The sequence below is a fragment of the Sorghum bicolor genome, chromosome 5, assembly GCF_000003195.3.
Source record: "Sorghum bicolor cultivar BTx623 chromosome 5, Sorghum_bicolor_NCBIv3, whole genome shotgun sequence".
NCBI lineage: Eukaryota > Viridiplantae > Streptophyta > Magnoliopsida > Poales > Poaceae > Sorghum > Sorghum bicolor.
Window position 1 is genome coordinate 64,084,918 of NC_012874.2, and position 18,119 is coordinate 64,103,036.

The 18,119-nt window shown below is 40.0% G+C and overlaps 1 protein-coding gene and 1 pseudogene across 1 annotated transcript; both read left to right on the plus strand.

Moving 5' to 3' along the window:
* Positions 11,036-13,892, plus strand: LOC8071968 (annotated as a pseudogene).
* LOC8062659 (putative cyclin-dependent kinase F-2) lies at positions 16,908-17,498 on the plus strand. Its single transcript, XM_021462122.1, has one exon. It carries the CDS (start codon positions 16,908-16,910, stop codon positions 17,496-17,498), a length of 591 nt encoding a protein of 196 aa, XP_021317797.1.

Sequence of the window (18,119 nt, forward strand, 5' to 3'; positions counted from 1 at the left end):
ACAACTAGTCTTGGTTTCTCCAAACGGACTAGTAAACTACGGAGTAATATCTAGTGCGACTATTTATATGTTTAGGGACTAAAAATTAGTGAACTAGTTGTTAGTTCTATAATCCAAACATGACCTTAGCATAGGCGCGTCTGCGGTGGAGCGGTGGACAGTCATTCGGCGTGGTGACAAGAAGATTTTAATTCGGGCGACCCTGCCCAGCGGCGGATGCTGGCTGTGCGGCCAAGGAAAACGACCGGAATTCTTTCCGTCCGAACGCTCGGACGGAAACCTTCCACCAATGATTCCTGCTCTTTTTTTCGCGTGTCGAGTGTAGACGCGTGTGTGCACGGGTGTCCGACGGGCAGCAGCAGTTCCCACGTAGGCTTTGTTAGGCTTCTTCTTTGACTGTTTTTATATTTTTTTGTTTTCTTAAGTTGCTTTCTTATTATTATTATTATTATTATTATTATTATTATTATTATTATTATTATTATTATTATTATTATTATTATTATTATTATTATTATTATTATTATTATTATTATTATTATTATTATTATTATTATTATTATTTTATTTTCTCTTTATTCTCTTTATTATTTTGTTATTTTACTTTAGTTATTTTTATTTCATTTTTATTTTTCTATGTTCACCCGTTGGTTGATATGTTTATATTTTTGTGATCTCTTTTTTTCTATATTCACCCGTTGGTTGATATGTTTATATTTTTGTGATCTCTTTTTTTTCTATATTTCATTTCCTTTTTTTCTATTTCTATTTATTTTTCCTTTTCTTTTCTGTTTTTCCGATGTTTCATTTTTAGTTGCTTGATGAACTATTTTTATTTTTATTTTTTTTTATTTTATATGTTACATAAGATATATATATATATATATATATAAGTGCTATTCTACACCCTAGGTGTAAAATACTATTCTACACCGAACTGTTATACTGAGCAAAATTCAGTATTCGTGTTTTAGTATTGTTGAGTATTTCGTGGTCCTGGGTGTTGGACAATATGATACTGAACACTCTCCAGTACTGTTTAGTATTTTTTTCTACTCAGTTTAGACTTGCGGTGTATATATATATATATATATATATATATATATATATATATATATATATATATATATATATATATATATATATATATATATATATATATATATATATATATATATATATATATATATATATATATATATATGTATCTTATTGTATTTCAAAATTTTCTTTTTGTTTCCTTATTTAAGTTATTTATTGATTTTATTTTCTCTATATATTTTTATTTACATTCATTTTCTATGTGAATTTTGTACTTAGTTATTCACACTAATTAATTAATTTTATATTTATATTATATATTTTGTATATTATATGAGATACATGTTGTGTGCACGTAATATAAATGTGATGTTCGTGTCACATAATGCAAAGTTTTATGATGTATTATGCGATATTTGTATGGTATACATTTGATTATGGTGTTCTACAATATTTTTTGTGATGTTTACATAGTATAAATATGATATATTTTATGATGTTTATGTAGTATATATGTGATGTTTTCTTTATTATATTTTTATTTTCACTTTTTGTTTTTATGTCTTATTCTTTTTTATTTTTCATTTTTTTTGTTTTATCTTTTGCCTTTATGTTTTCTATAGATTTTTTATTTTCCTTTTCTTTTACAGAAATTAATTAAATTGTTTTTATGTTTAATTTTTTATTTGTTTGTATTCCATGTGATGTTATTATGTTCATGCAATGTTATATGATATGTTTTTGTGATGTTCACACGGTATACATATGATGTTCTATGGTATATTTTGTGATGTTCACATGGTATACATATGATGTTCTATGGTATACTCCCTCCGTCCACTAAAGAATCAATTTCTAGAGTTGTCCTAAGTCAAACTTTTTAAATATTGACTAAATTTCTAGAAAAAAATGCTAAGATTTATGGTATCAAATTAGTATCATTAGATTTATTATAGAATATATTTTCATATGATACACATTTTATGTCATAGATGTGGTTACTCTTTTATATAAAGTTAGTCAAACTTAAAAAAGGCTGACTCACACGGATTCTAGGAATTGATTCTTTCATGGATGGAGGGAGTATTTTGAGATGTTTCTCTAATATACATATAATGTTCTATAATGTATGTTTGTGATGTTTTATGTATATTGTAATATTCACATAGTATATATTTGATCTTCTATAATGTATTTTATGATGTTCATGAAGTATACATGGGATGTTCACATATATGTGACGTTCTATGATGTTTTTATGTTGTTCATGTAATATACATGTGATATTCTATGATGTATTTAGTGATATTCATGTAATATATTTGCTATGTTCTATAGTGTATTCGTGACGTTCTATGATGCACTTAATGTTGTTTATTCAACGTAAATGCGTGATGTTCTATAGTATATTTTAGATGTTTGAAAAGAGTACATATGATGTTCTATAGTATATATTAGGTGTTAAGAAAGTATCCATGTTATGTTCTTCTAATTATTTTGTCTATTACGTGTTCTTGTTTTTTTTGTAAAGTGATTTTTTAGTGATGGTCAGATTAGTAGTTATAACTTTTTGTAGTTGTAAACATATATGATGTCAGTGCACGCAAATCAAGTGAACAAAAAAAATCTTCCCACCATGCATCGAGCACCTCATACTCACACGTGCACAATTGTCTTGGTGATGTTCATATCGTATACATGTGATGTTCTATGATGTATGTTTGTGATGTTCATATAGTATAAATGAGGTGTTTTATGATGTATTTTGTGACATTCACATAATATATAAGTGATGTTCTACAATGTGTTTAAGATGTTCATGTTGTATAAATGAGATGTTCTATAATTACCTTCAAGTAATCATACAATATTTTTTGATATATTCTATATTCTATTTTATGCAAGTATTATTGATGTGATAATTTTTTTTCTTTATCTTGTGTATTCTTTTTCTCTTTTTTATATAGTACCTGTGATATAGTCTCTTTTATGTTTTGTTTAATCTTTTATTAACTTATTTATTTCTTTCAATATATTCATATCATTTTGTTATTTCTTTTTTCTTTTGTCCTCTTATTTATTTTACTCTTTTTTAGTTTCTATGTTTTGTGATATATGCATAATATTCCTAAAATATATATGTGATGTTTTATGATACATCTTAGAATAATCACATAATATAAATGGGATGTTCCACGATTATTTTGTGTGTGTTTATATAGTATTCATGAGATGTTATATGATATAATTAGTTTGTTCAAATAATATTTCTGTGCTCTTTTTTCTTCTTCTATCTCGTATTTTTTTATTAGTGTTTCCCTTATATGTTGCTCTTTATTAAAATATTTTCGTGAATAGTTTAAAACATTAATTATTGTTGGACTCAACTTTATATACAAGATAGTAAATATAAATCATATATATTATTATCTTCTGAACTTAGATGGTGTTTGGTTAGAATTGTTAAAGTTTATAGCATTTTCGTTTATTTGACAATTAGTGTCCAATCATGGACTAATTAGGCTCAAAAGATTCGTCTCACAAATACTCTGTAACCATATTTTTAGTTTCGTAAATAGTCTATATTTATTACTTCATACATGTATCCAAATATTCGATGTGACGGACGGTAGACTTTACCGTCCATAACCAAACATGCCCTTATAATTTATTCTTCAAGATCTAGAATACCTTGAAGATGTCATATTTTTTTGCTAAACCTAGAACATCGTGTCTATTCAATAAAATAGAATGTTCTCTCTTTATAAAATAAATGTTCGATAATAAAATTTTATCTAAATATATCCATGTGGAGTCTTGTTTTGAAGGATTTATTACAAGAACACAATGGTGTAATCGAAATTCAGTTTAGATGTTTAATTTGTAAACTATAGTTTTTTAAATTTTGTAGCAAACCATGCATTGTCATATTATTTTAATATATTATATCCATCCATAAATAATGTGCTTTGGAAGCACCGGGAAATAACAAAGAATTGAACCAGACTCTGCCAACCGCAAGTTAATTAGGTACGAAAATTTTGCCGACCAGCGCAGACCATTTTGTCCGAAAAAATCAGCGTTATATCAGACGTCGCTTGTACAGATAGAATAGTGGGTGAGTTAGGACTTGTTTAGTTCCAAAAAAATTTATAAAATTTTTCAGATTCTCTGTCACATCGAATTTTTAGACGCATGCATGAAGTATTAAATATAGATGGAAATAAAAACTAATTGCACAGTTTGGTCGAAATTGACGAGACAAATCTTTTAAACCTAGTTAGTATATAGTTAGTATATGATTAAACAATTTTTGTCAAATACAAACGAAAGTGCTACAGTGTCGATTTTGTAAAAAAATTTTAGAACTAAACAAGGCCGAGGTATGCCAAAACTTTGCGTGGGAAGTCATTGGCCAGTGGTTCCTGTCCGAATGGCTGGACTATAACAGGTCCCGGAAACGACCGCCTTTTGAGCGTGACAGCGTGCAGTGCGTGCGACAAATTCTCTCTCCTCGATGATTCGCAACATCGTTCGTTAAACTCTGGATGCACTTGGCCTGTACCGTACCACACTCCTCCCGGCGGATGTTTGTTTCTAATTTCTAATCCTTTTTATTCAATATTTTAATAACAGTTTTCTATACGTCGACCGACTGATTTTGGTTGATCTATCAACCAAATTCTGGATGGTTTGATTTGCCCCCTGTGTGACCCAATCTGAATTCAGTTGTGCCTCCTTCCCTCCCTGACGTGTTGCGCTGCTCGCTGCCGTTGGCCTGTTCACGGCGCCGGTGCCTCGCACACTGAGCTCCATCATGGCATCGCTGCTGCGTGCTGCGCTGTGTCTGTGCTATGCTGCCGAGTGAACAATCCTATACAATCTGAATATCATCTAGACAAGTGGGGCTAGATGACAGTGTAAGTGAATTGAAAAAATTCAGTTAACAAGTGGGGCTAAAACAACTGAATATCATCTAGACATATCCTATTTGTATTATACCCAAATTACACTACTATGTCAAATAAATTGCACTGAAGAAATTATTGTAGATGTAGTAATAAAACAGTGTAAATATAATTAGATGACAGTGTAAGTGAATTGAAAAAATTCAGTTGACAAATGGGGCTAAAACAACTAAATATCACATAGACAGATCCTTTAATAATAACAGTTCTTAGAAAAATTTTAGGGATCTATTTGTCGGGTCAGGCCTGGTTTAGTTCACCTAAAGATCCAAAAACTTTTCAGGAATCCCGTCATATTGAATATTGTGACACATACATAAAATATTAAATATAGATAAAAATAACTAATTACATAATTTATCTGTAATTTATGAGATGAAAAATAATTACGAAATACAAACAAAAGTGTTACAATATCTAAATCTAATTTTTTTTAATCTAAACAAGACCTCGTGCTAGTCTAGCTGACACGACAAGATTACACTACCGGGACATATGCATCAGCGCACATGGCGCTAAAGCGTGATTTTATCATGCTACCCAGACTGGTGCGAAAATATAAAATAAAAAGGGATTAGAAAAAAATGCCTCGGGCTTTGCAAGTGCAACGTCTCATTACGGTCCTATCGTGTCACGTGACCAAACTTCTGGATTTACGGCTTAATAAGAATGTACACTATACTAGTACACGGTTGGTATATTGTAAAATCATGTACTACCAAAACAGAGTCATTGCTAGCACATTTGCAGGAGTTGTAAGTGTAACGGCCGTATCATATCGCAAGTTGCAGGAGCTGTACATAGCTAGGTTTTGTTTAGTTATATTTTTTTTTACAAAATAGATACTATAATATTGTTATTTATATTTAATAAATATTTTTAATTTTAAACTAATTAAGTTTAAAAAATTCATCTAACAAATTAAAGTTTATTTGTTCATTCATGGCAGAAATATATAGGTGTGCAGCAAGGACTTTCCTGCTCATGCCATTTCAGTGGACGTCCAGCTGGTGCTCTATTATTGGACGGCCATAACATACGGCGCATTCTCGATCGCCGCCACCTTAATGCACGCATGCACGTGTGCATGTGGCCATGTCATGACGGCCGGCTTTATTGCTTGTTTACTTCCATCCTAAAATTTAAAATTGTTTAAGATTTCTCATCACATCAAATATTTATATATATATATGAAATATTAAATATATATAAAAATAAAATCTGATTACACAGTTTGGTCGAAATTGACGAGACGAATCTTGTGAGCCTAGTTAGTGTATGGTTGGACGATAATTACCACAAACAAATAAAAGTACTACAATATCGCAAAAAAAATTTCGACTCACGAACTAAACACGGCCTTGGTGCGTGAGATCGAGATCCATGAGATCCCTGATCGAGCGAGGCAGAGGCCATGGCTAGCTTTACAAAAGCTAGCTGCGGCTAGGGCTCTCTTTTGGCTCGTCGTGCGCACACACCCCATGAGGGCACGCACAACGATCGAGTGAGACTCCACGTATTTAACGAAAAAAATAAGACTACGATCCCATCTCTCGAGCCAGAAGTGCATGCAAACGGCAGCGTTTTTTCTCTCTCTCCCCTCTCGTGAGCTGTTATTTTCTGCTAGCTAGGTTCTTCGTGTTGGCTTATGTTTATGTTATCCTTCTGACAAAACCAGTGTTGTTGCGGCTGCATGCTCTTGGGCCTTGTTTAGTTCCCAAAAGTTTTGTAAAATTTTTCGGATTCTCAGTCACATCGAATCTTTAAACGTATACATGGAGTATTAAATATAGATAAAAATAAAAACTAATTGCACAGTTTGGTCGGAATTGACGAGACAAATCTTTTGAGCCTAGTTAGTGCATGATTGGATAATATTTGTCAAATACAAACGAAAGTACCATAGTGTCGATTTCTCAAAAAATTTTGAAACTGAACAAGGCCTTTATTTGTCAGTGACCAGAGCAAATTTGACAAATTTCGTCTAATATTTATGACATCAAACTATTATAACTGGATAGACCATGAAATATATATATATATATATATATATATATATATATATATATATATATATATATATAAAATAATCTATGTATTTCATATTTTCATGTCATAATAAATGTTGTTATTCTTCACAATAAATTTAGGTCCTTAATTCTTTCGCAGGTCTTCTAAAGGGACTTTATATGTGGCTCCTATAGATTTGTGGAAATTATAAGCCCTGCCAAATATTCACATGTGTAAATGGTTTTCGATGCCAAAACTAAGCTAAAAATGATAAAGGTGAAGCCATTTTGGCCTATAAGCTTAAGCGATAGAAATGTAGCTTGTTCGATTTAGATTATCTGTTGAATCTGTCAGTCATTTAATAATTTTTTTATCGCAATAAATCAGCAAGTGCTTTATCCATGTCTTATCAGCCAAGCGAACAGGCTAAAGAGAGCATTAATCAAACTCAAGACAATTTAACTTAGAATGATTCTAGGAGTTGATTTATTTTGAGCGGGTACCTTCCATTTAAATTCTCGAAGCCGACAGCCAGCAAATCTTGCTAACCAGTGCAACCCACAAGCCATATTATGTTATATTACATATTGAAAAAAGAGAGCAGCAACACACACGTGCAAAACACTACTCAATCCAAATTGTAAGTCGTTTCACTTTTTTAATATCAAGTTTGACCACTGGTCTTATTCAAAGTTTTGTACACAATATCACTTTTTTTTGTTGTGTATTGGTTTATTAATAAAAGTTCTTCAAGAACGACTTAAATTTGACTATATTTGCACAAATTTTTTGAATAAGATGAGTGGTCAAACTTGGGGTAAAAAAGTCAAACGACTTATAATTTGGGATGAAGTAGTATTAGTTATTGAAAGAGCAAACCAATGCAAAACACTCCAAATCCAGCAACTGAAAGATTCCCATTTTTGAACAAAGGTACAGTGGCCCCCCGTGCACCAACTAGATGCCTATTTGCATTGGATACCCCTCCCAGTTACCGAGATTATGAGTAGCTCAAAGATTATGCAGTTTTAATTAGTCTTCTTGTTGAGAATAGACTATAATATCTCAAAGAATAGACTATTACATCTCTTAGCCATTTGAACAAGTTCTTGGCCGTGTTTGGGATGGCGTCATTGGTGTTGCGATTGAGCGAGAAAAGCAGAATAATTCCACGGAACGCACAGCGACAAATGCTCGTCTAGTAGTCACCAATGAGGTGGAACAGAAAAACTACGGTGTGGACGATTACCGAAACACAGGCTTGTCTAGTTCACTCCGAAATCCAAAAAGTTTTCAAGATTTTCTATCACATCGAATCTTGCAGCACATGCATGAAGCATTAAATATAGACGAAAACAGAAACTAATTACACAGTTTGACTGTAAATCACGAGACAAATCTTTTGACCCTAGTTAGTCTATGATTGGATAATATTTACCACAAACAAACGAAAGTGCTACAATAGCGAAATCTAAAATTTTTTCACATCTAGTTCACCCTGAAAACCAAAAAGGTTTCAAGATTCCCCGTCACATCGAATCTTGTGGCACATGCATAAAACATTAAATATAGACAAAAACAAAAACTAATTACACAGTTTAGCTGTAAATCACGAGACGAATCTTTTAATCCTAGTTAGTCCATGATTGAATAATATTTGTCACAAACAAACGAAAGTGTTACAGTATCGAAAACTTTTCACTTTTCGGAAGTAAACAAGGCTCTAGCCTCAAAGCCGCACGCGTTCGCTTAATCGGGCCACGGGTTGGCCGATCGTGGAAACAAACAGGGCCAGTAGGCAAACCAAGTGCAATGAATAATAGGTATATAAAGGTTGTGGTGTTTAAAATCCAAAAATAAAGTAACGACCGACTACTCCATTCTTATGTACACTACTACAGAAAATTATTTATAGAGTCAGCTAAAACAGATTTATTGAGACATTAAATCATATAACACAAAAAAAAACTGTCATTTTACTGCTGGTGGAATCATGCATTTATCCAAACAGTGATGCACCACCTCTAATCCACGGGCCGTAAAAAATCAGACATTTATCTCTCTAGTCTCTAAATAAAAAAAATATAACCTGAATACCAGCACTGTCTTAGGTGGGGTTTCGGCAACGAGATGATTTTTCTCCCTAAGCTTCACGGCAAGGCCTCACGATAGCATCAATCCTAACTACGTCAATCTTGGGGGCCGCCACAGCATCGATCACCAATCGAGCTAGAGGCTCCAGCAAGGCCAAGTACTTGAGTGCGCCATCGCCGAGGTTGGCAGCTCTAAAGACATCCCCGACAAGAACAAGCTTTGAGTTGCATAAATCCCATCAATGGTCAAAGGAGTAGAGAGTATGAGAGAGAGAGAGAGAGAGAGAGAGTAGGACTGTCCTTATGTAGACGCAATCATTTACCTCGATAGAGTTTTGTCCTACCACAATTGATAGCATGGTGCTCCTAAGCCTACAACGCTCCTCATCAGTTGCCTTGGCCTCCTCCTCCTTGTCCCATTCATGAAATCCATCACTACCTCCTCAGCTCGTGCACAAGTTTCGCTCCCATCATATTTGCCTCATCAACTTTGTGTGACAAGGGAGAGGACGAGATTGGTGAGTTGCGGTCCTTGTCTCATATTGCATCACTGTCTGGAGAACAAGAGAGAGACTATGGCTTCGATGGCCTCGTTAGGGCCGTCAGCACCCTCGCCATGAGGAATCAAGAGAGAGAGAGGAGCATTGCCGGTGAGAGAATGAAGGAGAGACCAGGACAAAGAGAGTGGTGTTTTCAAAGGCGACCACATAAGCCAGTGGTGGATCTAGGATTTTTTTTCATGGGGTATTGTCGCACTATAATTTTATTTGCGGTGTGGAAAAATCCATTTAATTGGCAATTCAGTAAATAATCGTTAAGTTTGCTCTACAATTAGGGATAAAGTACTAAAAATACAATAAGTCTTAAATTCAACAGTGAATTTCCAAGTTTGCATAAGTTTCAATAGAAAGTTAAAACAATGTGCTAATAGTTGGAAATATGGATAAAAAAGCCATACACCATATAAGCTTACAACAATTGAAGTAATTTTTAAGGACAAACATGTTACTAATTAAATAACAAATAAGGTAAGGACTTAGGTTTATATGTATACCTTAGAGTCTAGAGAGTTGGGGGCACTCTAGTACTTCACCTCCATGGTCCACAACAACTACACATGGGGTAAGGAAGAGTAATAACTAAGCGAAAGAGAGGCGCCAACACCGGTTTTATAGCTGCCCACAACTTCAGATAGGGTTAGGTACTTAGGAGTTGGGCAACTTGCAAGATGCATGGAGGAAGAGGCCCAAGGGTGGGAAAAAGTTGTATACACCAGGCAGAGCTTTGGGAAGTCGATGTGATCCTCGATCGATGGCACTTGGCCACTGGTCAGACTCTCTCTGATCGTCATCACTCAGGTCAGCATAGGAGACTAATGGAAGCGGGTGGGACAAAAACTAGCAAGTGTTTCTTTCCCCCCCTTTTACTAAGTGATACATGGGTCTAGTGGGATTTCTTAGGGTATGCTAGACCACACCTAGACATACCACTAGATCCGCCACTAACATACGCACCCGTCTCTAAAAACATGATTTATAGAGACAATTACTTAGAAACCCTGCCTCTAACACTATTACATAGATCTTAACCGTGGGGGCCAAAAAGCCTTAACCGTGGTTTTTGCAATTGCCTCAGACAAAAGGTCACAGTTAATCAGGCCTATCCGAGGCGGTTTCTTGTCCACCTCAATAAATAAGTCAGAAAAAATAAAAAAAGAAAAATCCTGCCAATGAGCTCACTGAGCCTATCGACGGGCCTACCAAGCCCAATGCCACTATTGCCGCCGCCCCATGCCCGGTGTGCCGCCACCAACGCTACCGTAGGCACTGATACGTTGCTACCCCATGCCTGGTGCGCTGCCTTCGAGTTCCATGGCTCCGCCTCATGCCTGGTGCGCAACACCGTCCTCCTGGATCCACCGCCATGGAGCTCAGCTGGCCTGGATCCGCTGCCAGGGCACACAGCCTGCTGGATCCACCACCGGGCAGCTTGGGCGCCGTGGATCCATGCTGCCAGGAGCCACCATCACCCAAGGTGCCCGCTGCTGCTGTTCCTCTGCGCTTCTGCTCTGCCACTGCGCGCTGCCCGTGCAAGGCTGGCGGACGCATCCACCCTATGCTCGCCACTAGTAGGGGGTGTAGGGAGTGGAAGGGGGCACCAGGAGGGGAGGGGCACTAGGATGGGGAGGGGAATGGATGCTACCGTCTAGAGGGAAGGGAGGGAGAGAGACGCCACGAGTGGAGAGGCCAAGCGCATCTAGGAGACAAAGAGATAGGGTGCGCCTGTGGGGGAGGAAAAAGCTAGGGTTTCTAACTTCCTCACTGTATATGTTCTCAGGTAGTGATATCGGGCTAGTTGGTCTTGTCTCATTTCTGGATGGGCTGTCTAGGCCTCTATTCAACCGAGGCGGGCCTTGTTATGTGACCGCCTCGGTTAATATATTAACCGAGGCAGTTGCGTTATAATACCCACCTCGGTTAATAGGCATTAACCAAGGCGGTTATATTATAGTACCCGCCTCTGTTAATAGATTTTAGGAGACGGGTTTTTGTAACTGTCTTGGTTAATAAAAAATGACCGTCTCGGTTAATCTGAGGCATTAACCGAGGCAGCTAGAAATCTTGCTCGCATCTGAGGCCCATTCTAAAACGCCTCGCAAAATATTTTTTGTAGTAGTGTAATATACTGGTCTATTTTAAAAAATGGGTCTTTTACGCCTTTGTTTGAAACTGAAATAACGAGTTGTCTCCAAAAATCACTTTTTAGTGTGTTAGAGATACATCCTGCCTTGAGCCCTTTATTACTAGGAACATTAGGTGTTTTTGCTTAAAATGACTTTTTATTTTTATTCTTTTGCTAAGCATTTCTAAGTGTACTCCATATTGCTTCCCCATCCATGTTTTTGGAAAAAAGAGAAAAACTCATTTCCTAGAGTACCCTATATCCCTTCCTCATCTTTTGGCAATTGGCAAACAAGTCGGCATCATGTGTAAAAGTATACTCGCGGCCTTTCTTGCACAAATCGCTCTTCCCCGTGTCGTCTTCTTGGTCAATCTAAAGGTGGAAGGGTGTGAGAAAGCATAGAGAGAAGAAAGGTTTCCTAATGTAAATATACAAGAGAGAGAATATACAAAAGTGGTTGTGATAATTTAGAAATAGAATAGAATTCCTGATGTAAAATTGTTTTCTATTTTTAGGAGTGAATTATTAGAATCTTTTGGAGATGACCTTCTTGTTTCCTCCCATACCTTTTTAGGAATTGCAAAAACTATATGTTTTTTGGAACAAAAAATAGGATACTCTTGAAGATGCCCTTAATAAGATCTTGGTCCATTAGAAAAAGAGGAGTACCCGAGCATACATAGAGAACAACGAGAACGACGTATCATTTGGAATCGAGAGAGTAATAATAACTAAACAAACACAATCCTCTCACCTGCATCAGCTGCACCGAGGAGAACTTGGGGTCCGTAAACATCACCGGGAAAATCCTTGCCTGCTTTGCACAGGCGTTCCACTCCACCTATCCACCCCCGGTGGAGTTTGTCAGGGCCACGCAAGCCGCCATCGCCGGCGGCGCCAAGGGCATCATCTTCGAGCAGTACAGCACCGACCTCCTCGAGTACCAGATGTTCTGCCGAGGCCACATGCCCTGCGTCGTGGTGGACAAAGAAACCATATTCAGGATCATCCAAAGTAATGACAGGTACGTCTTCACTCTTCTTCAGTTAGTCCTCCACTATATGATTGATGGCCTCTCCTGTTCCGGCCTCTTCTCATGTGTAACTTTTGCCAGCGTGGTGGCCAAGATATCTCCGGCGGCGACCATGGTCGGAGCACATGTTGCCTCACCGAGAGTCGCCACGTTCTCCTCCAGGGGCCCGAGTGCACAGTTCCCTGGTATACTCAAGGTGATATGTACATACCTTCTCTTGATTGGGTGATGCATTGATCGACCTTTGTCCTGAATGAAATGATAAATATGAGCATATCTTTGGCTTCTCTGTTTGTGTTTGGACGACAGCCCGACATAGCTGCCCCTGGAGTGAGCATCTTGGCAGCCAAGCGTGACTCGTACGAGCTCCTGTCCGGGACATCCATGGCATGCCCTCATGTCTCCGCGATCTCCGGCCATGATCAAGTCCGCCATTGTTACCACAGGTAATTAATCATTGATTCAACCGAAACCTCACCACACTAATTAACCAATTTATTCATGCATGTCAGCCTAACTTTAACAAGCTACTGTTTGTCTGCTTCAGCATCGGTGACCGATCGATTCGGCCTGCCAATCCAAGCCAACTCAGTGCAAAGGAAACCGGCCGACCCCTTCGACTTCGGCGGCGGCCACATACAGCCAGACAAGGCCATGGATCCTGGCCTAGTATACGACATCAAACCAGACGACTACAACAACATCAACGACGAAGTAGACATTGAGAAGCGCAACCTCCCTTCCATCGCCGTGCCCAACCTCAAGAATTCCATCACGTTCACCCGCACGGTGACCAACATCGGGCCGGCGAAGGCGGCGGCGACGTACCGGGCCGTGGTGGAGGCGCCGGCGGGGGTGAGGATGACCGTGGAGCCTCCGGTGATCGCCTTCGTGAAAGGTGGCCCTAGGAACGCGACGTTTAAGGTGACGTTCGTGGCGAAGCAGAGAGTGCAGGGCGGCTACGCGTTTGGGAGCCTGACATGGCTTGATGATGGTAAGCACTCGGTGAGGATCCCCGTTGCCGTTCGGACCGTCGTTCGGGACTTCGTCGCCGACACATCTTGAGCTCAGGCGGAACGGTATGCATGTATGGTAGTACTCGTAGGAGCATATGCATGTTTCCGCATTGTTGAATGTTTGATTATTCAGGCATGCGTGTAGCAAGAAACATATATGTATGCGTGGAAACATTTCAATAAATAATACCCCATTCATATCAGTTTACTAGTATCGTTCGTTGTTTTCTTTATAATAACTCCATTGGGACTGTTGTTCAATTTGAACCTTCGTCATTATCAGGTTGAGCCTTCTTCTTTATTACCATTATGTAGACATCACTTATATTTATATACAAAGCAAAAAATTATGTTCCTTGAACAACCAGAAGACCTTAGGTCCTGTTTGGTATAGCTCACAACAGCTTCATGAGCTGTTGTGAGCTGTTTTTTTTACCAAACACTTAGGACTTGTTTGGCACAGCTGAACTTCACTAGTAAAGCTGTTTTTTTAGAAAATAGCTTCATGAGTGACTTCTTTGATGAAGCTGAGCTGTTTTGGAAAAATGTTTGGCAAAATAGTTTCACCAACTACTTCATACATAGTTGAGAGAGAGAGAAATGAGGGAGAAGCTGCAATAAGCTACTTTTTTCCAGCTTCATCCAACTTATATCTCCGTGAGAGGAGGGGAAAAACAGCTTCACCCATGAAGCTGTTTTGAAAATAAGGGTCTGTTTGGTACAGCTCACAACAGCTTAGGTGAAACTGTTTTTCCCCTCCTCTCACAAAAACATAAGTTGGATGAAGTTGGAAAAAAGTAGCTTATTGCAGCTTCTCCCTCATTTCTCCCTCTCAACTATGTATGAAGTAGTTGGTGAAGCTATTTTGCCAAACACTTTTTCCAAAACAGGTCAGCTTCATCTAGAAAGTCACTCATGAAGCTATTTTCTAAAAAACAGCTTTACTAGTGAAGTTGGGCTGTGCTAAACAAGCCCTTAGAACTCGGAAAATTAAGTCTTGGAGTCAGCTCTGTCGTTTCAGTTTCAGATGGCCATGGTTCGTAGGCTATACAACACGCAAAATAGACCAATCCTTTGTCTTTGCCTTGTCGGTATTGCATCGCCATATGCCTCCGCCTCACCGCCATCGCGCTCCACATCTCGAGCTCGCCTGCCTGCCGCTATGCATCCTTCTTTACCCAACATCACCTTTCACAACCAGATTTTTCAATTTCTCCTAGTAGTGTGGGGTTCTCCTAGTGTTTTAGCATTCAAAATTTAGTATAAACTTTCCCTAGTAAATACCTCCTAGTGAGGATTCCCTAGTGTTTTGACTAGTGGTAGTGTTTTATTACTAACTAAAAACACTAGGAGAACTCCAACATTTTGGTAGTGTTTGTTGGATTTATGTGAATCTTATCCACGATGATCGTCTGGGCTCTCCATGAAGCTGCAGACCAGCAAACAGATGGATCCGCCCCCAAAGCCACTCTACCTCCACGGGCCGCTCATCGTGTTCGCTGCCACAGTTGCTGCATTATTCCTCCTCAGTAAGCTACATACAAAGTAAGCCGGATCTTACCAACCACCCTTGTTGCCCACCCAGCTGTTGCCACTAGAAGTTCTTCTCCATCATGTGGTCGGCAAGTACCCTCGACATCTTTACCCTTGGTATACTATGTGCTTCTCTTCTCTTCTTTCTTCCCTAGGTGAAATCTAATCTCAATCTCATCACCAATTGGGAGGGGAAATTCATTTTCTATGCTGCAAATTATTACTTGTCTTCCTCTTTGCTCCTTGATTTAGTGTGTGCCCCAAGCCCCCAACAACAAGAGAATCATGTGGGCTGTAATGTACTTGTTTAGTTCCAAAATTTTTGGTAAAATAGACACCGTAACACTTTCGTTTGTATTTGACAAATATTGTCCAATCATAGACTAACTAGGCTCAAAAAGACTCGTATCACAAATTATATACAAACTGTATAATTAGTTATTATTTATTTATATTTAATACTCCATGCATATGTCGCAAGATTCGATTTGACGAAAAATCTGAAAAAATTTGCAATTTTTTTAAGAACTAAACAAGGCCCTAATTAAGTTGTTGGCCTATATACGAAGTGAAACTATATATGTATACTTAGGAACTGTTTGTCTGTTTAGATCCACTAACACTAATAGTTAGCTAATTATTAGCATAGTTACATCGAGAGATTCGAGTCCGATCGAGAGGCGTACAAAAATCTTGGAGCCTGTGTGTATCTCACGTCCAAAGCGCAATAATCGCCCCTGCCGTACACGATTCTCAATCACAACGAGTCGACCCACCGCGACGTCCGTCGTCCGCCGATATGATCGACGCGCGCGCGTCCAGTCCAGGATCGGACTTGAGTACAAGACGACACCGGTCGGCCAGCATATATAAATCTTGACGACTCGACGACGGCCCATGCGGCCGTGCATGCCCGCCGCAGAACTGTCTCTCGCCGCGCCCTAGCTAGCTAGGGGCTAGGGCTCCAGCCTCCAACCGATTCATCAGCTTCGCTCATGGCGGCGGCGGCGGCGGTGGTACATCGGAAGCGCCCGGCGCCAGACGACGGCGAAGTCTGTCCTGCAGCAGAAGCCGGCGAGAAGAGGGCCCGCTTTAGTCACGAGACGGTCAAGGAAGCTGACGACTACTACGGGTTCAACTTGCACGGCTCCGATGACGACGTCTACGAGACGGTAGAGGAGGACTACGAGTTCGACAGCATCGACGACTACGAGATGCTCGAGGACTCCGACGGCTCGTCGTGCGGCGGCGTCGTCGTCAGGGCGCGGGATCGCTGCACGGGCGAGACAGTGGCCATCAAGCGAGTGCGTCCCAGCGAGGGCGGCGACGACGGCGCAGCAGCGAGCCTCTGCGCGGTCGTCCGCGAGGCCGGCTGCCTCGCCGCCTGCCGCGGCCACCCTTCCGTCCTGCAGCTCAAGAGCGTGGCCGCCGACGAGAACACCGGGGACCTGTTCATCGTCACCGAGCCGCTCGTCGGCACCTGGTGCACCCTCCGTCGCCGGCTCATCACGCGGCCGAGACGCGAGCGTTCATGAGGAAGCTCCTGGGCGCCGCGGAGAGGATGCACGGCGCCGGGGTCACCCACCGCGACATCAACCCGGACAACATCCTCGTCGGCCCCGACGATGATGATAACGCGCTGAAGATCTGCGGGTTCGGGTGCGCGACGACGACGGCGGCGACGGCGACGGCGACGGCGACGAAGCCCGGCGCGGCAAGGCGCGTCGTCGGAGAGGCGGAACCGCCCATGGGCACGATGCGGTACCGCTCGCCGGAACAGCTGTACGGCGGCATCGCACGCTACGGGCCGGAGGAGGACATGTGGGCGCTTGGGTGCGTCATGGCCGAGCTCCTCACCCGCGGCGCGCCCCTGTTCTCGGCGGACACGGAGGAGGGCTTGCTGGAGCAGACAATCGACCTGAGAGACGACATTGTCACGATGGGAGTGGAGGCGTTCGACGGCATGGTGGAGCTGTCGGTCGCCGGGCGTGACCTGCTTGCTGGCTTGCTGGACTTCGACTCCTGGGAGAGGCCTGCCGCGGCAGACGCACTCAAACACCGCTGGTTCACCGAGGAGGACGTCAAAGCTAGCAAATTAAAGTCTCTAGGAGTGCCTAGCTAGCTCATGAGTCATGATGACAGCATCGGCACAAACTGAATTTGTAGAATATGTATCATGGGTTTGTCCAAATTGATAGGGCGTAGTTAATAATCTGAATACAGTTAACATTTGCAAATAAGAACTCACATTAATAAAAAAGAAGAAACATTGTTCAACTTCTCTGAAATTCCAAGCTACATGTTCGCATAGGGCAACAACAGAAATCAGCACTAATTGGCAAATTAGCAACAGCAAGAATTATATTAGGTCACTTAGTCATAAAAAAATGCATAGATCACATTGTACAGCTAGTACAAAATAACTGGTTTGAGTGAGTTTGACTGGCTAGCTTGCTGACTCTTCTCTTATCTACCAGAAAAACAAAAGCCACTAACAAAGGCTAAAATTCAGAAGTTACCATATCCATAAAACAAGATAACCTCTCAATCCAACAAAGACTAACAGACTAAAATCATCAGACATTAATCAGTCTAGACAACAATTCCAAAGGAAGGTAATCAAGCACCGGGGAGAAGCACCCAGCAGGGAGCAGGCCACTCTGGAACGGCCCTTCCCTGACCATCAGAAGGATGTGCCCTCGGTCGGTCGGGAACGGTAACAACCTGTCTACGAAGCTGCCGC